At 40.4% G+C, this 23878-nt stretch overlaps 1 protein-coding gene across 5 annotated transcripts in view; it reads left to right on the top strand.

The window, feature by feature from the left end:
- CENPC (centromere protein C) overlaps nucleotides 1-23878 on the top strand; it is a 68835-nt gene that overhangs the window by 5273 nt on the left and 39684 nt on the right. For 3 of the 5 annotated variants that reach the window (XR_012668006.1, XM_048847069.2, XM_048847072.2), the window contains 10 exons: nucleotides 1726-1772; nucleotides 3965-4029; nucleotides 4361-4458; nucleotides 8128-8218; nucleotides 8328-8610; nucleotides 9042-9245; nucleotides 16956-17365; nucleotides 19121-20009; nucleotides 21500-21538; nucleotides 23712-23794. Coding sequence is in view for 4 of the 5 variants with exons in the window: in XM_048847069.2 (XP_048703026.2) it covers nucleotides 1726-1772; nucleotides 3965-4029; nucleotides 4361-4458; nucleotides 8128-8218; nucleotides 8328-8610; nucleotides 9042-9245; nucleotides 16956-17365; nucleotides 19121-20009; nucleotides 21500-21538; nucleotides 23712-23794 (2209 nt within the window). In the remaining variant the exon portion in view is untranslated. Of the gene's footprint in view, nucleotides 1-1725; nucleotides 1773-3964; nucleotides 4030-4360; nucleotides 4459-8127; nucleotides 8219-8327; nucleotides 8611-9041; nucleotides 9246-16955; nucleotides 17366-19120; nucleotides 20010-21499; nucleotides 21539-22538; nucleotides 23623-23711; nucleotides 23795-23878 lie in introns of those variants that run through there. The other 2 variants (XM_075127426.1, XM_075127427.1) reach the window with 2 other exon arrangements.

The following is a 23878-nucleotide window of genomic DNA, read 5'->3' as shown; positions in this document are numbered from 1 at the left end:
TTCCCCATCCTCATTTCCCTGTTTCTCTCTTCCTTCCCAGTTTGTGAGTCTTAGTTCCCAGCCTAATGAGCATCCTCTCCCCTTCTCCATTCCATCCACTAAATACTGCTGGGGGAATTCTGCACCAAAAAATTAAAACTTCTCCACACACTATTTTAAAATTCTGCAAAATTCTGCTTATTTTATTTGTCAAAATAATACAATATAATCACACCAATTTCAATTATTTTGGTAATTTATTTCAAAATACTTGTCAGCAAGAATGTAACAATACAGACAAAAAAAAGATTCAGGAAATGTTTTTTGACAAATAGATTCCTCACTGGGCATATTAATACAGAACTCTGAGTAATAATTCATTTAAACTACAGTATAAAACTGTATTTCCTGCACCCCTCAGAAGAAGTGCAAAGGCTTGGAGGAGTCAGGGGTAACGGAGGAGCGGAGGGAGGGAGAAATAATTGCTGGGAAGGAGCCTGGGTATGAACTTGAAGTGTTGTTGGGTATGGGTGGGAAAAGTATGGAACAGGTTTTTGAGGAGGGCAGGGAGGGATTATTGGGGAGTATCCCAGGCAGATCCTGGCTGACTCCTAGTCTCTCCCTTCAGTCAGGCACATCTGCCCCTGTCCCCATGTGTCTCTGCCATCCTCCTTCCCCCCGTATCTCTGTACCCCCTCTGCCCATGTGTCCCTGCACCCCCTCAGCCAGTCCCCTCCCCATATCTCCATGTGTCCCTGCATCCCCTGTCCTCATGTGTATCTGTGCCCCCGCAAAGCCATCCCCCTGTAGCACTGAACCCCCTACCACTCTGCCCATGTGGCCCTGCACCTCCCCCCCCATGGCCCTGCGCCTCCACTCCCATTCATCCCCCTTCCCCAGTCTGCTCTCCCCCACTAGCCCTTATGAGCCCCTGTTTGTGACTCCCCCTAGTAGTCCCATGTTGTCTGTTTCCCTATTTCCCCTGTCTCCTGACCTGGCCCGATAGGCGTTGTGAAGAAGCCAGGCTCTTTCTCTTCCCTATCCTGGCTGGGAATGCAGCTGTGGCCCGAGGTGGGGAGCAGGACTGGGTGCAGGGCCGGGAGCTGGGGCTGGCCTGCTGCGCTCCTCCGAATGTTCTTTTTGCCTCCCTAGGGAGATGCACCCCACACTTTTGGGACCTTCTGGATTAAACTATTTAAATGACACTTCAGTGCCAACATTAAGGTGATGCTCCAGTCAGATCGATAGAAGACATGGGAGTTCATCCATTTATCATTGTTTCATGTGGTCTACAGACTCAGGGAGACATTGTTCATTTAGAAAACATTCATTGTTCATTTAGAAAAATTATCTCTGCAGTCATGATGACTAGAAAGTTTTTTTTAAAATGAAAGCTTAGATTCTGGAGAACCTGAATGTCATGTGTGCCATGTAATTAAATCATGCTGTCTGGATGCTTTACCCTCCTATTTTAGAGGTAAGCTGAGTTACTGGCTGTTGGTATACATGTATCCCCATGTGTGGGTACAGCTACATGTGTTGGTACAGCTACCAGTACTGTAGAGGGCCAAAAAGCATCAGCTAAGGGAGTTCCTACTTGTTTCACACCAGCACAAAATCAAAGCCTGGGAATCCTCTGGACTGATGTACTCAGGGAACAAGAATTAGTTAAATAATTTCAGTTTCTTTTCTTTTTCGAGCAGTATCATGTTTGATAATAAGAAATTGACTTTTGTTTTTTAACAGAATCATTTAAAAAATGACTACAGAGCAAGATTCTGCAACGGAGAAGGGTAATTAATTTGTGCTTGCATTTTAAATTTTAATTCTTAGATACTGACCACTTGTGAAAGTTATGTTGGTTTATATCAGTAGGTTAATATCATAACTGCAGTCTATCAGCTATATCCCTCTAAATTGGTTTTCAAATTTGCTTTGTGTTTTGCTTTTATTTTTGTGATGTGGCTATGTGGAAGTTAAGATTTTAAATACTAAAGTAGTGATACTGAAAGCATCTAATTTTTCCCCCCTCTTGGATGTCATGGACAGTTGAGCAATCCTCAGTTAAACAGAGTATTCGAAGGTGGACATGGACAAGTGAGTGCATGGTTGGTCACTCAGAAGTCAGTTAATGCCAGTGTTTAGGTTGTGTACGTAACCTTAATCTTGCTTTTTGCTTCTTAGCTACTACGTTACCCCATCCAGAAACCTTTTGATTTGCCTCTGGGTAAGACGGTGAGTGAAGGTAGGGCCTGTTGATACTCCCTTCTCTGGCCCCAGGATCTTTTCAGAGCATTGATTTCAGCCACCCCAGGTTGGATAGAGGTCTTGGTGGTGAGGGTGGAGGACTTGCAGGCCTCTCTTACCAAGCTATTTGTCAAAGTGCTATTGGAAGGGGGTGGATGCTGGCAGTTCTGGAGCCGGAAGCTCAGTGCTCACTTCAGGGACAAACCTGCTGTGCTTTCACTGATTTTTACTTGATGGGGGGAAATTTCTGTTTCCGTTCCCCTGTCTATCCTAGCTTCCAATGCGGATGGGGTTACAATTGTGCAGTCTCATCTGCGCCCCCACCAACTGACCCTCCAATTTTTTTCTGAAAGTTGCATGTTTTTCTCCTAATTCCCTCATCTGACTCCTACTTCCTATGGTTCAGGGGGAAAAATCCTTCTGTTAATCCCTGCTGTTTTCCCTCTGAGGGAAAAGGCAATGTTCCATCCTGAAGTTAAATTAGACTTATGTGTGTATGAGGAAGAAGTGGGAGGTAGCTGGAAGTGCTCCTTTTTTCCTTTCCTTCCCACACCTTAGGGCTGCTACCCCGGGTTCAGTTAGTTGTTGTGCGATCCCTGATGACTCCTTCCTAGCTGATGCAGGACTCATGGGGTGGGCAGGTTGGCTTTTGCCTGCAGAAAGGAAAAAGACAATAGGGGATGCCTAAAAATTAATTAAAGTTATTTTAATTTAGTTTTTAACAGTGACAAATGTCAGTGAGTAGAACTGCACTATGAGGTTGTTCTTGCGATCTTAACTTTGGCTTTTCCAACTTCTGAGTGTTTACACCAAGCAACTAGAGTGTTTCCAACCTAGCTTTTTCAGTTTCACAACTGGAAATATTTGGCTAGGCACCACAGAAATGACCTGTCTAATGCACTGTAGGCAGTAGGAACCCCTCTCTTGCTCTCACCATAGCTAGTCTACTGGGTAAAGCCCCTTTCAGAATTTTCAGGTATGCTTCATTGGCCTTTGTGCACCTTAACAGTCTTCAGGAGTTGTTCCTCAATCTATTCCTCCACTGCAAGTTCCACTGGGGACCTTATTCAGCCCCTTCACACTTTAGTTTCAGCAGGAGCCATTTCCCTCTTTGTAGTTGTCCCTGCCAATTCTCAGTAATACATTTTGTTATTGTACTATGCATTTAAGTCCCACATGCATATGCTGGGAGTCCGCTTTTAGGTGCACACTTTATTAGCTTAGTGAAAAAATCTACCCTACTTGCCTAATATCTGATTTTTAAAAACTTGTGACATATTCATTTGAAAAAAACAGTTTGTTCCTATCCTCTAGGTAGTGATACCCAATGAGGGCTGCTCTCATGCCAGATTTCACCTCTCATTTTCAAACTGTTTTACCTGTATGGCAGTTTAGGAAAAAAGTTGTAAATTTTGTTCTATGGGCAGAAGACATTCCTTCACTCCCCTCGCACTCAACATTGGTTGAGCTGTTTTCCATTGAATTTAAAAAAAAAACAACCCAAGACAAAAAGCCAACCAAAACACTCCATACAGAAGGTTAAGCATGGTAAATGAAAAGTTTATAGGAAGTTATGAACTAATGGAAATAGCAATGACACTGTCAACCATTATGTAATGTTGAGCATAGTGCTTGCTGCTGCATATGCTGAGATAAACAGGCTACGTGCAAATTTTAAGTGGGTAACTTTTTACTGCAAATGATTCTTTCAATGTATTTTTTTCCTTCTTCCCTCTAGAAAACAACAGATTAATGTACAGCCAGGCCAAAATGTACTGAAAATTATACGAGATTGTTTTGAAAGTAAGCTTCTAACTTTTGTCTGTAATTTTTATCTTTGATTTATCTTTTTATGAGCGAGTTGTAACACTCTCCTTAATCTCACGTAGTGGAAAAGGAGTAGTTGTATAAGCGGTTTGATTTTTCATGTAGCATGTTTATAGCGTAATGCAAAAAAATGCAATGATCTTTCTAAAAATACATGGAAACTGCACTATAACCTGTTACATAAACTATATCTTTCCTTGTTGACTGGATTTTTTTCCTCTCAAATTCTGAGTAAATCATATTTTTTAAAACATGCAAGCTATGTACTATTCCATTCATCTTGTTACATTTAGTTTTTTCTTTTTAGATTGTGTTAGTGATTCTTCAATAAATTCTCCAAGCATAACACATTGCTCAACCCCTGTCATTTCTAAGCAAAAGGAGGATTTATTACTGAGCAAAGAGGTAAGTTAGTTATATTAACAATGTAACTGTTTGGTGTGGGGAACAGTTTCCCTTCAGTGTGTATTTGTTCCACATTGGACAGTTTTATACATGCACCTCTTGATGTATACAGTCTGTACATTTTCTTTACATTTGTGGCATATTTTAGCTCTCTATTGCAGGGGTTCTCAAACTTCATTGCACCGTGACCCTCTTCTGACAACAAAAATTACTACATGACTCCAGGAGGGGGGACCGAAGCCTAAGCCAGCCCAAGCTCTACTGCCCTGGGTGTGTGTGTGGGGTGGGGGACGGCAAAGCCCGAGGGCTTTGGCTTTGCCCCTGGGCAGTAGGGCTCGGGATTCAACCCCGGGCCCCAGCAAGTCTAAGCTAGCCCTGGCGACCACATTCAAAGGGGGTCCCAACCCACAGTTTGAGAACCGCTGCTCTGCTGTAATGGTTGATAACATTATTTCCCTCAGTTGTCATCGTAAAACAATTTGGGCATATTCTCTATCTCCCTGCTCCATCCTTTTTCTCATAATAGTTTACCCAGCTTTCATTCCTGATAACTTTCTCTAGTAGTCTCTCAGGTTCAGACTTCCCTTGAACTTCTGCTTCTCTTGTCACCCTTCCAGCTTCAGCCGTTGGTCCCACTAAACTTTTTACAATTAAACTCCCACTGCTGGAAAAAGCAATGAATGATTCCTTGGTTACCCACTGCTGGTTGGTAGGGCTAGCTTGCACCCTAATGCAAAAGAATACAATTGTGTTTATTAGATCTTTCTTTGTGTTCTTCCCAGCAACCAAATGGAAGTAGTATAATTGAGCCATTGAAGGATGATGCTTGTATAAAAGGCGCTTGTTAGCTCATAATCTTCAGTTGTTTGTAAGAGGTAGAGTAGTTCACTTTCTAGCTGGCTTCGTAGAAACAAAGTCTTGGCCCTGTGATTGCACCTGTCTGAGTAGTCTCTGCTACCAAAGAGGTCAAGCTGCAGTCTCTTGGGGTACGTCTATACTGCAATAAAAGTCCCTCAGCTAGCTCGCATCAGGTGACACGGGCTCATGGAGCTTGGTCTGTAGGCAATAAAATTGCAGTCTAGATGTTCAGGCTCAAGTCTAGGCTCTGAAACCCTGCGAGGAGGGTGGGTCTCGGAGCCTGGGCTCTAGCCTGAGCCTGAATGTCTACACTGCAGATTTTAGCCCTGCAGCCCAAGCATCGCAAGCCTAAGTCAATTGACCTGACTGTGAGACTCAGTGCCCTGGGTTTTTTTATTCCAGTGTAGGCATACCCATCGTTTTACCAATATTGTGCGTATTTCAGGTTTTCAACGGAGACAGCTCATTGTAGGGGTCCTATATTTATCAGAACAAGTGCTTCTGTATGTGTGTGGTCTGCTAAGATGTTTATATGGCCCCTATCAGCATCCTATCCAGTTGCTTTATTTATCAGTTTATCCTCACAACACCACTGATTAAGGAGGTGTCATAAATATAAAGAGAAGGGTAGCCACCTTTCTGTGTACAGTGCTATAAAATCCCTCCTGGCCAGAGGCAAAATCCTTTCACCTGTAAAGGGTTAAGAAGCTAAGGTAACCTTGCTGGCACCTGACCCAAAATGACCAATGAGGGGACAAGATACTTTCAAATCTGGAGGGGAGGAAAGGCTTTTGTCTGTGTGATAGCTTTGCCGGGAACAGATCAAGGATGCAAGCCCTCCAACTCCTGTAAAGTTAGTAAGTAATCTAGCTAGAAAATGCATTAGGTTTTCTTGGGTTTGGCTTGTAAATTTGCTGTGCTGTAGGGAATGTGTATTCCTGTTTTTGTGTCTTTTTGTAATTTAAGATTTTGCTTAGAGGGATTCTCTATGTTTTGAATCTGACTGTCTGTGAGATTATCTTCCATTCTAATCTTAGAGTGTTTCTTTTATCTTCGTTTTGGTCTTCTAATAAAGTTCTGTTTTTTTAAGAATCTGATTGGGTTTTTAGGGTCCTAAGAAACCCAAGCTGGTCTGTGCTCAACTTGTTGATTCTCAAGCCTCCCCAGGAAAGGGGGTGTAAGGGCTGGGGGGGGGGGGGGGGGGATAGCTGGGGGAACAGGAACTCCAAGTGGTCCTTTTCCCTGGTTCTTTGTTAAAGCGCTTGGTGGTGGCAGCATACCCTAGTCCAAGGGCAAAGATTTTGTGCCTTGGGGAAGTTTTTAACCTAAGCTGGTAGAAATAAGCTTAGGGGGTCTTTCATGCGGGTCCCCACATCTGTACCCCAGAGTTCAGAGTGGGGAAGAAACTGTGACAGGAGGTATCCCTTATTTTACTCCTGAAGACCTGGGGTGCATAGCAGGGTTGGTGGTAATCATGACTTTAAAAAAACTCAGTGATAAAATTTTGTTTAAATCATGATCTTTAATTACATTTTTTCAAATTTAAGACATTTTATTTATATGTTAGCACTTCCCTTTTTATAGACTTACTAAATTACTAAAGTAGATGTTACACTTTAATTAGCTTCTTGCTCCTTAGGGGAGTTTCAAATTTTATACGGGTTTTTTTTTGTACTAAGAAATTTCATACTTAACAAGCTTATCTATGCTGAAAAAGACAAGTCAGTTCCACTTAACATTTTGACTGTGAGAATAATACAAACTCAAGAAAAAAATTGATAAGCGAATGGCCCGTGCTATATTTGCACCCAATAACACCTTCTGATACATTTAACTTCCACAAATCAATAAAACTGAAATGCTTTGACCAGGCAGTAACAGTCCATCATGATTTGTATTTTGAAGTCATTGGGACTTTTGCTTTTAAGGTACCCAGGTGCTTTTGAAAAATCCCACCCTTAGGAACTTAACTTTAGACTCCAATTTTTAAAAATTTTGGCCTGTATTTTAAAAAGTTCACAATAACTTTGTTAATGTATTGAAATTTATTTAATGTATTGTATTTTCATTGTGAAGCAGTTTTGTTTTAAACCAACAAAGATTTTATGGCACTTAATTTTTTTATTAAAAACAATCTAATTTTAATTTCTGATTTTGCAATCATTTATGCATATTGTCTAATTTTGCACACCTGATTAGTTCCACTGAAGTCAATGGAATGATTCAAGTAAAGTTACAAACCTGCTTAAGAATTTGCAGGGTCAGGGCCTTAATTTTCAGTATTTTGAATTGGTTATAGCAGTTTTGTAAAAATCAAAAGATTCTCCATCCGCAGTGGTATTAACACCTCTCTTCCTCAGCATTTATAATTTAGTTTATTATTAATATTATTATAATATTAAACTAAAGTTTCAATAGCACAGATTTTCAAATTAGTTTTTACAAAGCCTCAATGTGATTCATGTGAGTGATTTTTTTAAAAAAGTGATTTAAATCCATTACTTACATCGGCCTACATGCATGCAGAGGATAAATAACTTGCTCAGCATCTTATAGAACTAAGAATTGAACCGTGGTGAGAGGCTTGAAGTGGTTTAATTACTTGAATGTTTTATCATTTTACTGGCATTTTTAAAGGACTGGAAATGTAAGTATTAAATTGTGATGAGAATCTGCTTTTAAATAAGATTATGATCAGAAAATAGGTATGTAATGTGAGGATTTATATTTGTTAATATTTTTACTATTGCTGTATCATAACAAACTTTTTTCTTTTCTACCTCTCCTGCTGTTCACTGTCAAACATTACAGTTAAATTCAGGTTTATTTAACTCTGTGAAGAAGACGTTTAAGTCTACATCCTCTGTAGATGCATCACCAGTAAAATCAATCAGCTGTTCAGGTTGGTGCTGCTATCATTTAATTGTTAAATTTTGGGGGTAATTATTTCTTGGAATTTTTATACTGTTTTTTGAGGTGAAAACACTAATGCTGTTTAATATCTATAACAGGACAATCAGCTGAAGAACATCAGAAAGCTATAGCACTTGAGAACATAGTTGGCTCTAACAAAAAAGAGGGGTGTGTTTTAAAAGAAGGTACAAGCTCAAGTGAAGATGATCTTTTTGATGCCGGTAATCCTGTTGGTTCTAACAAGAAAGCAAGTAGTATATTAAAAGATGTTGAAAGATCAAGCCAAAGCCCTGCTGGCATCTTTGATACTGATGAGGATAATTATGAGGTCATTGGATCACCTGTTCTCCTTGTTGAGGAAGCAGAAACATCTGTACACCTGTAAGTTGCTTCGTTTGCTAAATCTACAGAAGAAATGTTTGAAAATTCTACTGTATAGCAATCTTCAGTGCTCACAGTAAAATTTAAGTCAAGAGGTAGTGATTCAAATGAGACTTGTGTGCGTATTGGATAGCCCTGGTTCCTTCCAAATTTGTTTTTGCAAACCCACTTCAAGTTATCAGACATGGTAGAAGAAGTTAATGTTAGACTCTACATCACAGTGTCACAGAAATAGAAATGTAGAGCTGCTAAAATAGTCACCTGCAAAACTATATTTTAAGTTGCTTGACAGAATGTTTGCTCTTAGCACAATATATTTTCATAACTTTTTAAAGAAACATCATGTAAACTGAGGAGGATCCAGGAAGAAACTTAAAGTACATTTAGAGATTAACAGTATCAGATCTAAATACTATTTTTTTTACATATAGATTAAGTCTTGATGAAAAAGCAACTCTAGCAGTGATGAGGAGACAGACAGAAGTTCGAAGGTCAGAAGGTCCTCAGGCAAGGACAGAAGAGCAGATAGTTCCAGTGGAAAGAGCAAAATGTGTTACTGGACCTTCTGAACAGGAAAAGAAGTCGCTTTCTTCAGCATTCTTAGGGGCTGTGACAACAGGAACTGTTGAAAAAAGGTGCATTGAAGTAAAACTTAATTGTTAGCAAGTAATCAACACAATCTCAAATATTGTAGCAACAAATTTATCTAATACTGAATGATGTATTAGAGCAGTCCATCTGATTACTAAAAATAATCAGAAAAATGATCATTGGAAATAATGGCAGTTAGTGTTTTTAAAGTGCCCCAAAAGCCACAATTGAGGAAAAAGGCCATAGTGGTTTAAAAATGGACAACATTTAGAGGGGAAGTGAAGGCAGCTATAAAAAGTGTGATATATAACAAATGGAAGGAAGGGGAAGTTGATAGTAGTGAATATAAATCAGAAGGTAGGAATGGTATAAAATTGATAAGGGGAGCAAAGGGGCACAAAGCAGAAATCTATGGCCAGTGGAGTTAGGGACAATAAGAAGGAGTTTAAGTATATTGGGAACAAAGAGTCCAAACAATGGTATTGGTCCATTACTAGATGGAAATGGTAGAATTATCAACAGTAATGCAAAAAAGGCAGAAGTGTTAAATATTTCTGTGCTGTATTTGGGAAAAAGCAGTTGCTCTCCATAAATAACACTCTTTCCATTCCATTAGTATCTCAGAAGAGTGTTAAACAGCAGCTACTAAAGTTAGACGCATTTTTAAATCAGCAGGTCCAGATAACTTTCATCCAAGAGTTTTAAAAGCTGACTGAGGGGATTACTGGACCATTAATGCTGATTTTTCAGTAATTCTTGGAGCACTGGCAAGTTCCAGAAGACTGGAAGAAAGCTATTGTGCCAACATTTAAAAAAGGGCAAATAGGATGACCTGGGTTATGATAGATCTGTCAGTCTGCCATTGATCCTGGGAAAGATAATGGAGCAGCTGATACGGGACTTGATTAATAAAGAGTAAAAGGAGGGTAATGTAATTAATTCCAATCAACATGTGCTTATGGAAAATAGATCTCATCAAACTAACTTGATATCTTTTTTCATGAGATTACAAGTTTCGTTGATAAAGGTAACTGTGTTGATGTAATATACTTGGACTTCAGTGAAGTGTTTGATTTAGTACCGCATGGCACTTTGATTAAAAAACTAGGACAATATAAAATTAACATGGCACCCATTAAATGTATTAAAAGGTATCTAGCTGATAGGTCACAAAATGTATTTGTAAATAGGGAATCATCACTGAACAGGTGTGTTTCCATCTTTAGTCCTATGTTGTTTTACATCTTTATTAATGACCTGGAGAAAACATAAAATCATTACTGATAAAGTTTGAGATGACACAGATTGGGGGAGTGATAAATAATGAAGAGGACAGGTCTTTGAGAGAGAGCGATCCAGATCTGTTCGTAAGCAGGGTGCAAGCAAACAATATGTGTTTTGATGTGGCTAAATGTAAATATGTACATTTAGGAACAAAGAACTTATGTAGGCCATACTTACAGGATGTAGGACTCTGTTCATCATTCATCAGTGATTCTGGAAAAGATTTGGGGGTAATGATAGCTAATCAGCTGAACATGACCTCCCAAACTAAATCAAAGTTGTCCTTTTTGGCCTCCGAAGCTATGAATCTAAGTCGTAATTCTGACATTACACATAGACTCCTCCTGAGGGTTAAAATGACATAGAATGCTTCCGCCGACGTGCACAGGCAGAAATTGTGGAAAAACAACCTCACTTGCCTCATAACCTAAGTCGTGCAGAACGCAATGCCATCCACAGCCTCAGAAACAACCCTGACTTTATAATCAAAGAGGCTGATAAAGGAGGTGCTGTTGTCATCATGAAGAGGTCTGACTACCAAAAGGAGGCTGTCAGACAACTCTCCAATACCAAATTCTACAGACCACTTTCCTCAGATCCCACTGAGGAATACACTAAGAAACTGCACCATCTACTCAGGACACTCCCTACACTAACACAGGAACAAACCAACATACCCTTAGAGCCCCGACCGGGGTTATTCTGTCTACTACCCAAGATCCACAAACCTGGAAATCCTGGATGCTCCGTCATCTCGCGCATTGGCACTCTCACTGAAGGACTGTCCGGATATGTGGACTCTCTACTCAGACCCTACACCACCAGCACTTCTAGCTATCTCCGTGACACCACTGATTTCCTGAGAAAACTACAATGCATTGGTGATCTTCCAGAAAACACCATCCTAGCCACTATGGATGTAGAGGCTCTGTACACAAACATCCCACACACAGATGGAATACAAGCTGTCGGGAACAGTATCCCTGATGCCACAGCACAACTGGTTACTGAGCTCTGTGACTTTATCCTCACACAATTATTTCAAATTTGGTGACAATATATACTTCCAGACCAGTGGCACCGCTATGGGCACCCGCATGACCCCACAATATGTCAACATTTTTATGGCTGACCTGGAACAATGCTTCCACAGCTCTTGTCCACTTTACACCCCTTCTCTACCTATGCTACATTGATGACATCTTCATCAGCTGGACCCATGGGAAGGAAACCTGGGCAACGATCCATCACTTTCACAGGCCTTGGGAGGCAGGCCAGTCTTAGCCCACAGACAGCCCGCCAACCCGAATTATATTCTCACCAGCAACTACACACCGCACCATAGTAACTCTAGCTCAGGAACCAATCCATGCAACAAACCTCGATGCCAACTCTGTGCACATATCTACACCAGCAACACCATCACAGGACCTAACCAGATCAACCACTCCATCACTGGTTCATTCACCTGCACGTCCACCAATGTAATCTACGCCATCATGTGCCAGCGATGCCCGTCTGCTATGTACATCGGCCAAACTGGACAGTCCCTACGTAAAAGGATAAATGGACACAAATCAGATATTAGGAATGGCAATATACAAAAACCTGTAGGAGAAGACTTCACCCTCCCTGGACACACAATAGCAGATTTAAAGGTAGCCATCCTGCAGCAAAATAACTTCAGGACCAGACTTCAACAAGAAACTGCTGACAAGGACAAAAGGAGTTTCTCCTTCCTTGGTGTTCACACCTCAACTGCTAGAAGAGGGCCTCATTCTCCCTGATTGAACTAACCTCGTTATCCCTAGCCTGATTCTTGCTTGCATATTTATACCTGCCTCTGGAAATTTCCACTACATGCATGCGACGAAGTGGGTATTCACCCACGAAAGCTTATGCTCCAATACCTCTGTTAGTCTATAAGGTGCCACAGGACTTTGTTGCTTTTACCGATCCAGACTAACATGGCTACCCCTCTGATACTTGATTTTAGTAATTGTTTTGTACATTTATTTCCATCTATGATTCTTGGGTTACCAAAATTTGAGTTATCTAACATAAAAATCGGTAGCATTTGAAACTGCTGTGCAGTTGAAATCTTGAACAGGTTTGAGACTGTGGCAGAGAATACTGATGCTGAATTGATGTCACTGTGACTGTCATTGGTCTCAGAAAAAGAGCCAGCAAGCCCTAGGTCTGTTATACTTTAACCATCTGTAACGATGCTGGTTCTGGTGGGACCCTACTGAGTGTGCCAATTCAGGACAAATTGCTTAAAGCAGGGCAGTTACAGCCCAAGGATGGGGTTTCTGTGCACACCAAGGCAAACCAAACCAGCCAGACAGAGAAGACTTTGGTTTTACCCCTCTGGCTAACCACAAGTCACACAAGCAATTCCCCTAGATACTCCAGTTTCCCAGTATCACCACCAGTGCCACTCATTATGGGGACAAATGGTTATGAAAACCAATATCCCAGTAAAAGAAAAAGTTTCTTTTGATCCCGAAGGACCAAGCCCCCAGACCCAGGTCAATCAGATTTTACCCACAAATCACGCTGTTGCCAATCCTTTAGAATCAAAATCTGAAGGTTTATTCATAAAAGGAAAAAGATATAGATGAGAGCTAGAATTGGTTAAATGGAATCAATTACTTACAGTAATGGCAAAGTTCTTGGTTCAGGCTTGTAGCAGTGATGGAATAAACTGCAGGTTCAAATCAAGTCTCTGGAGTACATCCACTGCTGGGATGGGTCATCAGTCCTTTATTTAGAGTTTCCAGTTGTAGCAAAGTCCTTCCACAGGCAAGAAGCAGGATTGAAGACAAGATGGAGATGAGGCATCAGCCTTTTATAGTTTTTTCCAGGTGTAAGAACACCTCTTTGTTCTTACTGTGGAAAATTACAGCAAAATGAAGTTTGGAGTCACATGGGGAAGTCCCTGCATACTTTGCTGAGTCGCAAGGTGTATCTGCCTTCTCTGAATGGGTCCGTTGTATAGCTGATGGTCCTTAATGGCCATCACGCAGGCTAGGCAGAGCTGACACCAACTTGTTTGGGGTGTCACCCAGAAGCACAGCATAAGTTTGAAATACAGACAGTATAGAGCCAATATTCATAACTTTAAAGACAAAAATGATACACACATATAGACAGCATAATCATAACCAGCAAACCGTAATCTTGTCTTAGACACCTTATTTGACCCACTTTATAGAAGATTTGGTGCTGCTACAGGACCTTGGTTGCAACAATGATCTGTATGGTCCCAGATTATGTCAATAACGTCACACCATCATTGACCAGTGTCACACGGGTCATTTGAGAGATGATATGGTTATGTATTGTAAGCGAAGTGGCACTTTTAAAAAAAAAAAAAAAAAAAAAGGCAGCAATACATGCTAACTGCAAAACTTTTATGGAAGCCAAAGCCATCGCACTGGAGAAAGCTACCAGGAGCAACATTGTCTCTGTGTTTAAATGCTTGAGTGACCTCGCTGACAAAAAGGGTCATTCACTTAGTGAGGTCAACTCCAGTTCTTGTCAGCTAATCAGTACAGAGGCAGAGTGTGTGACATTTCAGCTAGCTGCTAAATGCACCCACAATTTCTTTGGACCCTGACAGAAGAACATAAGAACGGCCATACTGGGTCAGACCAATGGTCCATCCAGCCCCGAATCCTGTCTTCCGACAGTAGCCAATGCCAGGTGCTTCAGAGGGAATGAACAGAACAGGTAATCATCAAGTGATTCATCCTCTGTTGCCCATTCCCAGCTTCTGGCAAACAGAGATTAGGGACACTTCAGAGCATGGTTTTGGATTTGTGCCATCCTTGCTCATAGCCATTGATGGACCTATCCTCCATGAACTTACCTAGTTCTTTTTTGAACCATATTATAATCTTGGCCTTCACAACATCCTCTGGCAAGGAGTTCCACAAGTTGACTGTGTGTTATGTGAAGAAATACTTTATTTTAAAAAACCTGCTGCCTATTAAAATGACACGAAGGCTGCTGCTCAGTTGACGCATTCTGCACAATTTGATCCTAGCAAATTCACTAATAATGAAATCCAAAGAGATGTAAAGAAGGTTAAGGAGAAATAAGGTGGCAGAGACCTGGAATTCCTGCAGAACTGTTAAAAATGTCCTGGCTTCAAACGCTGTTCAGTATCATCTGGAGAACAGAATCTGTCCTATCCGACAGGCAAAAAGGCATTATTTTACTGCTTTGGAAATGTAAAAGCAGCAAATGAGACTATTGTAACTATTGTGGCATTACTCTTCTGTCTGTCCTGGGGAAAAATTTTGTTTCTGTTTTGTTTCTTTAGTCCTGGCAGTTTCATGATGGAGCAAATCTTCATGCTGTGCCATCTTATTGTGAAGATATGAGAATCCAGGTGCCTCATTCACACTGTTTGTGGATATTAAAGTCACCTTGGACTCTGTTGACAAAGTATTGCTTTGGCTGAACTTGAAAACTTGCAGTCCTTTCTTAAAAGCTCTGTAGAATGTTCCATCTGCTAGATGACTCCTCAAGCTGCATTCTTGTAAATGAGGAAAAAAAACACCTTTTGCATTAGGTCAGGTATTTGATAGGGATACATTGCTGCCCAGAACTCTCCAGTGCCGTTACAGGCTCTGTGCTTGACCAGAAACTAAGTAAATGCATTTTAGGCATATGCCTTGATGACAAGAACCTCACTGACCTTGATTTTGTCAACGACATAGCACTAGTCATCAAATCAACGGACAAGCTAGTTGAGGCACTTAAAGCCTTGGAAAGCTCAGTGGCAAATGTCAGCCTGAAAATTAGTTGGCGGTAAAACCAAGATTCTAGTAGTCAGCAGTTTCAAACACACTGCGGGCTCCAGCATCTTGGTGGGTGAACACCCAGTTGATATAGTCTGTGATTTCACCTACCTCAGCTCTGTTGCTGATAACATGAGTGGTATCAAGAAAACTTGAAACCTGCACTGCAAAAGTATTGTTAGTAAGGGGCACCTTATCAAGAATGTCTTTTGCAAACTGAATAGTGTTTTTAAGTAGAGAGGCGAAGCTGGTGGTCCGTATTCTGACCTGTCTTACTGAAATATGGTCCTTCCCTGTCAAGATTGAAAAGAAGTTGGACACAGTTCAGATAAGCATCTCCGAACGATCGAAAACATCAAAGGGTATGAATTCAAGTCGAATGAAGAGATCCATTTTCTAACTAAACAGGTTCCGCTCACTCAAACGGTTGCCCAGTGCTCTTTAAGGTAGTATTGTTATCTGCTCTGAATCTGTTGAATTGTTATCTGCCTACTGACTTCCCTGAGAATAATCTTCAACTTTGTCCCAATGAAAGCTGGGACAAAAAGACCCCTGGGAAAACCTAGAACGTGATGGCTGGTGGGTGTCAACAGACATCTGTTCCTCATTGGCATCTTACATGGTAACATGCCAGATTTGGCTCAGGTTAGGATATCATAGAGGTGCACAACGCATTCAGTGGCCTCTGTGCTGTCCAAGTGATAGCATTAGAACTAACCAACCAACCTAACCAATTTTGTAGCTTTATGATTTGACATTTATTGTTCTTGCTTGTATGTGCCAAAGTAGTGTATCACTCCTAGTTTTTTGTGGATTCAATACAAAAACAGTAGTGTCTGAGTGGGGTGGAGGTGGATTTATGCTGGGTCAAGGCTGTGTGGGAGTGACTTTTAAGAGCAATGGTGGAGCTGAGCTCTCTGGAAGTTGGGTGTATGGTACTTAGCCTGAGGTAGAATATTGCTTTCTAGGGAGTTTAACTTAATGGGAGAGGAAGTTAGCTGGGATGGGGGTCAGGTGGGAGCAGTGTTATGGCTCTCCAAAATGTCTGAGTTAATGATGAGGTACAAACCGGTGGCCACAGATAGGAAAAAAGTGGCTGTGTCCCCCTTTGGTCAAGTGGCAGGGAGAAAACAGGATAGAATGATGAATGAAAGTCGTTTGAGCAGTACCTTGTAACGTGCTCAGATGTTGTGAAGTCACTGTTAGATTTGCAGGATTAAACTCTGAGGGTTTTTAAATTGAAGCATTTGAATGCTGCTCAGAGATGAAAGCTCAAATTGAATTAAATCATCTTCCTTTCAGTTGGAATGAAAAACAGAAGCCTATTAGTCCCAGTTGGTATAAGACAATTTCCGAAAATGTTTACTGATGCTTAAAATCTTGTACATACAAGTGTAAAATATGGAAGAATGTTCCAGGAAAAACAAGTTACATTTTTAATTATTTTGCTATATGGATTGTTATTCTGTCCATAGTAGTACAATGCTCAAATTACTGGTGATTTTTTTCCCCCAGATATTATATAGTTGGTAAATAACCCAAAACATTCTAAGCATTTCTCCTTTAATATTTTATCTCATTTGTTTACAAAACTGTTTCTAAATTTGCTGAACCAAATTACATGAAAAAACAACCCTTTTTTTGTATTTTTATCCTTAGGTATTCAGCCTCAATACCACCACCACCTTCTCCCATAAAAGATTTAGGAACGGAAAATGAGTGTGAGTTTTTAATTGACGAATCGGATGGTTTTTCTTTTACATCCTGGTTTTCAATTCCCCAAAAGAACAAAAAAATAGAGAAACAGGCCTTATCAAAGCCTGTGCCAAAATCTCAGCCTTCCAAAAGGAAAAAGGCAGTTGTACGAGAAAGCAAGAAACGTAAGGATAGGAAGGCACAGAATGAAGTACCTGTTAAAGTGACTCGTATGGAACAGTCGAAAATGAAAACATGTGACGTTGCTGAAGGGATACAAGACGAGTTACAAAATGCTTCGGATACAAATCTAGGTTTATCTGACAAAAAGAAAGATGCTCTTAAATCTGTAAGGCAAAGCAGCCCTCACATGGGTAAGTCATGTTTAGAAAAACAGATCAAGATGTAAAGACTCTTTGGATTTTTATACTTGCAAATGTTGAAAATTGAATTGTTACGATAAAAGAAAACTAGTAGTCTTTCACATTCCTTATTAATGGGAGATCCTTCTGCCCTTGATTTGCCTGTTCTTAATTGAATCCGTCAACAACCAAAGACGTTTTCCTTTGGTTTAGAATGGTGGTACTCCTCCTGGGAGCTGATCTCCTTGGGGATGTTTTGATTGATTACAGGGGATGTTAAATCAGGGAATGGGGAATATAAGAAAATATTTTGTTGGTCCCCTTATTCCTGAGTGTGTCTGGTTATTCAGCAGTTGATAAGCAGGTTGGGAGAGTCCTGAATGGGATGGAAGGATCAACTGAGAAAGTATGGGTGGGTGTGTGTGTGTGTGTGTGTGTGTGTATATGGCAGTAAGGGAGGCAACAGTAACTCATTTCCCCCTTGCCCACATGTGGAGATATCAGGGAAGGTAGCAGTGATTACTTGCTTTGCTGTTGTCGTGGGGACCAAGGAAGGTGGTACCACCTGTGTTCCACTCCCATCTTTGTGGAAAGGAGCTAGAGATATGTGGTGTGTCTGCAGGGAATCAGCATTTGAGGAATAATGCGGGGGAGAGCTATTTAACAGGAAGAGTATAAAATTGACTTGGAAGCAGCTGTGTGAGAACAAAAGGTGCTTCAAATCTTTCTAGATTAGGGATTAACACCCAGTAGATGAACGGAATGTGGTACAGTAACTCCTCACTTAACATAGTTATGTTCCTGAAAAATGCAACTTTAAGTGAAATGCTGTTTAACGAATCCAATTTTCCCATAAGATTTAATGTAAATGTGGGGGCTCAGGTTCCAAGGAAATTTTTTGGGGGCAGACAAAAGTCTGTACAGTAGTGTACTGTACTGTGGTTGGGAGGTGCCCCTGGAGTACCCCACAAAGGCACAGCCCGCTGCAGACAATGAGGCAGGCAAGGACGCTAAGAAGCACCTTGTGCAGCAGCAGCTTCCCACCAGAAGAACAGGCGCCGACTTTGCCGGGGGATGCTCCAGGCCTGCCTCTTCCCATCCCCGCTCTGCTCCAGGCCCACCTCTTTCTGTCCCCACTCCACCTCCTCCCCCGGAGCACACCACGTTCCCGCTCCTCCCCCTTCCTCCCAGTGCTTCCCTGCCGCCAAACAGCTGTTTGGCAGCGCTTAGGACTTTCTGGAAGGGAGAGGGAGGAGCGAAGACATGGCCCTTCCCCACTTCCTCCCTCCCTCCCTCCCAGAAAGTCCTAAGCACCGCCATACAACTGTTTGGTGGCGGGGGAAGCGCTGGGAGGGAGGGGGAGGTGGTGGAGAAGAGGAACTTGTGTAATGCTCCCTTGTAAAGTTACTGCTCTTCCACAGAATCCTACAAGCAGTGGACAGAGCAAGCAGCTAAACGACGTTATAGGGGAGCATTGCACAACTTTAAATGAGCATGTTCCCTAATGGAGCAGCGACATAACTTCGAAACAACGTTAAGCGGGAGAACATTAAGTGAGGAGTTACTGTACACTGAATATTTACCACTGTACACAGAGTATTCACTAGATAGTGCTGCTTTGAGAACTTTAAGTGAAAATCACCCACCAGAGAAAAATTTATGTTCATGATATTTCAGTTAATAATCATATAATATTGTTTTATGTATAAAGGTATTCCTGTGGTGTTAAAAAAGGAAATTAATGTGTGCATTTTTGTATGTTGGCAGAAGAAAGTAAAAAACATACAGATAGACAAAGATCCACAAGAACCCCAAACAAGGAAAAGTCCACGGCCCTGAAACAGATACAGCCCAAAAAATTCACTTTTTCAATTTCCAGATCAGACCCAGATACTTCTGATACAGAACAACCTAAACCAACAGAAATACCTAATGAAGATTCCTTTGGATCTTGTAGTATGACTGAGGAGCCTCAAGAGAAGGTTGTGTCTTCAAAAGAGGATCATAATTTTCCAAAACCTCCCCAGTCCATTTTAAAAACTGCTCTACATTCATCCCACAAGAAACAAACTGCTAAACAGAAACTTTCAAAAGTTGCATCATCTAAAAAACTGGTAGAAAACCGAAGAAACAAACTTAGAAAATCTGCCCTTAAATCCAGTAGTAGAAAATCCAGGGTACAAATCTCAGAGGAGAGTTCTGAAAGTGAGCCCATAGAGGAGGTGGATGAAAGAGAGATATTAAAGTCAAACAAAGTGTTTGCTCCTTCATTGCAACAGGAATCACCGACTTCTGCATTACAGAAGTCCCGTAAATCTCCCAAACCTAAAAACGTCATACATTCACTAGAATCATCTGGTAATGTACATATCAAAACTCCTGCAAAATCTAAAAAACCTTCACAGATTTTCATAGGCAATACAGAAGACTCTGATGAGGGGAAAAGAGCATCAGCGAAATCTCTACGGAGGACAGCTGCTCAGATTAATCAAAGAACAAATATGATTGGTTATTCAAACCCTGAAAATGCTGAACCTGGGAATGCAACAGATCGCAAGGGTTCCTCTGGCCAGGACATGGCAAAACAGAACCACAAGATGTCAAATGCGTCTATGAAAACAAAATATAAAAAAAAGAGTAATGTCCACCAATCACAGTAAGTGGTTTTGTGTACTTTTTTAAATGATTGAGTGCAACTTAATTGTTCATAAAACATTTTCTGCCAAGTTTGAGGCATTATTAAGCAATTAAAATATACAATAGAGTTTATAACTCCATAAGTCAGTAATAAGCAGGTAAATTAAGTGACATTATTAAAAAGCTGTTACTAAACATGGGCTGACAAATCCAGGGTTTTCTTGCAATAGGGACCTAATGCTCTGTCTTGTGAAGAGTCCTCTTATGATGTTACAGTACCAGATTCAGTATAAAGGTTCACATGGGGGAATTTTATATCGAGTCGTTTCTGTGAAATCAATTTTGAAGGGATATATATTTAGAATATTTACTATTACAAGGTATAGAATAATTCAGTAAAATTTCTGAAAAGCCTTAAGAGGAAACTCGGACTTGAATTTATATTCATGGCTGTTAATTTAAAAAAGTAATCAGTTGCAATTTAAAGGATGCAATCAGCTTGAGTTGGGACCTCACTTTTTTTTTGTAAAATTCTTTTGTAAAACATAGGAATCTAGGAATCCTTATACCAAATAGGACCAGTGGGCCTATCTAACCCGGTATCCTGTCTCACAGTGCCCAGTGCTAAGATGAAAGAAACCCTATAGTGAACAAATATGGAACAACCTGTTCATAAAGGGGTGCTTCCTCCTAACCCTATTAGTTAGTGTTTGACTTATGCCCTGATCCAAGAGAGTTTTTCCTCTTTCTTGATTTCTAAATGTTTTATTCTGTCTAATGTAACTGTTCTTATCATATAAATGTCTAGACCTGTAAAATACCAAATTCTCCAAACCCAAGACTGATAGAAATAGTTCTTTGGAAACTGCTTATGCATAGGGTTTTTTGTTGAATAATATAGTTAAGCCAACCAGAATTGTAGCATTCTACGAGTCTGACATCCAGATAATGGGGGAGGGAAATGTTAGAAATACATAGACACAAATTAAACTGTGTGGAAACTGTTCGTAAACAAATCAAATTGGTTAGTCTGATATTTTTCAAGGTGAGTGAATTTATATAGTAAACAGAAGAGACCATGAAAAGTAAATTCCATTAATAGTCATTTTTACAGTCCAAAAATTACCACTCACCTTAGTCCTAAGTACCAAGAATAATGTCTAAAATATGAGTGACAAGCATCAAGAGAAGTGACCAAACTATTCCCCTTAGCCTTGGGCTTGAAAAAGCAATCTTATGACTTCCTGATATTATTTTAAAAAAGAAACTTGTTACTTTGATCAATTACTTTTAACAAACATTTACTTTTGCACAATATTTACTTGTAGTGAAGTTAGTACTCGATTTATGATTGGTCATTACAGCTGACGAAGCCTGTCTCTGCTTCTGCCAAACTAACTTCTGTACTCTTATTTTGTATCAGTACTTTTCTAAAACTCCTTCCATATGCCCCTCTTTACTATAAAGAATTACTTTCAGTAAGATTACTAACAATTGCATCTCTTCTAGAGTCTCTCCTGCGCCTGAGAAAAACAAGAATCATAGCAGGTAATCTCCTCTGTTGTGTGTCGAATTTTCATTTTAATATTTCTCAGCACTAAGAGACGGTAGCAGCGCTGCAAAGCCTTCTCTATAGGATAAATGAGCCATCACCAGGATTTTGCTTTTTTTCCTGAGACTTGTTGCCTTGATCCCAAATCAGATTGGGATTTTTAAATCTTGCTTGGTAAATAGCTGTTAACAGTAGTATCAGTAATACTAATTGTAGTATCAGTAGCATTACTATTGATGTAGGAGTATATTATTATTAGTAATAGGAGTCCCACTGAGACTGGGATTGTGCTAGGCATCGTATATATGCATACATCCCCAGTCAGGGAATTTAATATAAAAATAAATAATACAGGAACTCATCTGCTGATGGGATTATTAATTTTAATATCTTAATTCAATGATACTCAATATTTTAATTTAAATGAAGCTGCTGCAGAATTTCTGGTTTGCCACACCAGTGTCTCAGAGTTCAGTGGGTGGAGTTGCAGATTTTATGTTCAGCTTGCTGTGGAGTGTTTTGGTTATAATTCAGCACAGACTGTTGAGTCCTAACTGCCCTAATGCAGGTAGTGTAACCAACAATATGCAGGAAGGGAGGACGAGTGTATCAATGATGACTGCTCCCTGAAGCACTGTTGTTGGAATTTGATCTGTGGAGAACTCCTCCGACTTCACTGGGACTTTGGGTAGGCAGGCTATTGGGCCAATGAGGATCAAGTTTCAGGACTGGGCTTAACTTAGTCCAAGTTCTAAACCATTGTCTCTATTTTCTGTCCCCTCCCTACTCCTTTTAAAACATTTTTTAAAGCACTTATAGATACCTGTGGAACATTATGGAGAAGGGAGGGAAAGTTGAGGAGGCATAATGATGAGGAGCAAAGAGTGTTGGCATAGAGAAGGGAGTGGGGAGAGGTTCTTCGTATCTGTCAGGAGGAGGAGAAGAGGAAGTATGGTGATGGAGATGGAGTAAATGCCACTGAAAGTCTGTCTGCAGGAAGTGAAGGAGTCAAAGAATGAAGTGCTGATTTGAAGAAATGCAGCTCTGACATCGGGAGAAGCTGACTGCTTTAAGGCTTCCAGAAGAGCTGGGGGATTTCCAGATTCAACTCCTGTCCGCTGGCAGCCATGTGGTGGTGGGACTTGGATGGGTCTCCCTGTTTCTGGTATAAATGGGGGCAATGAGAGGTCATGGAAGCTTGGCTATCCCACCCTTTCCCAGCTGCTGCTGACCTTAAACACAGCACTTAACCTTTGTACCTCCATTTCCTTGCAATAAAATGGGGGCAATACTTACACACCTTTGTAATGTGCTTTGAAATCTACCAATAGAAAGGGCATATAAATGCTAAGTATAGAACTGTTTACTAGAGTAAACTGGTTCCTCACTATAATTGTCTACATGGATCCACACGCTTGAATGATGTGCTCCCTGGCTCACAAGCTCACGCATTCTGCTGGTAGCTAGCATGTCTGATGGGCAGTTTGCGCTTGCTCTCTAGTTTTGTACCCATATCTGAGGGAGCATGGACCCAACTGCCCTTCAATTTCTTCCCCTAAATCAAGGATCTATCTGTAAGACTCCAGAGTAGTGTCTCAGTGGTTTCAATGGGCTATGCATCTGTTTAACTAGAAAGGGTTGTGTGGAGACTATTGTTTCTAGGTTAGGAGTCTCCTGTGGGCAAGTGCAAAACTTTCTCTTTACAGCTGCTCTGGGCTTCTAATCTGTCCCAGCTGTCTGTCAGTCAAGCATTTCTGTTGTTTGGGCAAAACAGTCTACCAAGTTCATTGCATTACTTACAGTGTTCCAGGGCGCATATAGATACCATGTCCTCTATCTTCCAAGCCCCTTAAGTACAGATGTTCTGCCACTCCAATTCTACAAATATTGTCACAAATTTAATTTTTAAATACCAGATGTGGTTTTGTTCCCATTTCCCCATACTAGGCTGCAAATGTACAATGGAATGTCTACATCCATTTCCACAGCCTTTTTTCCTCTTCCCTCAGTTATGTTTTTTTATTATATTGAAAAATATTTGGCATATTCAGAAGGAGAAATTGTTAATGCATTATGGAAAAAAAACTTTGAAATTTGATACTATTGGTTTTGTAATGTTTTTATTGTTCATAATTAACATTTTCACACAGATGCTATTTTTTTTTTAAGTGGGCCTGTACTGAAACGTTATGTAAAATTTACTTCAAAAAATGATGAGCCTATTGCATGTGAGTGGGAGGATTCATCTTCAGGTAAGGTTTAAAGGTGGCATTTTCTTTGAGTTCCTTTTTTATGTACATGAGAATATTGCAAATTTAATTTAAAGTATTTAAAAC

The sequence above is a fragment of the Caretta caretta genome, chromosome 4, assembly GCF_965140235.1.
Source record: "Caretta caretta isolate rCarCar2 chromosome 4, rCarCar1.hap1, whole genome shotgun sequence".
NCBI classification, from domain to species: domain Eukaryota; kingdom Metazoa; phylum Chordata; order Testudines; family Cheloniidae; genus Caretta; species Caretta caretta.
The sequence above is the reverse complement of the archived record's forward strand: the minus strand, read 5'-3'. Positions and strand labels throughout refer to the sequence as shown.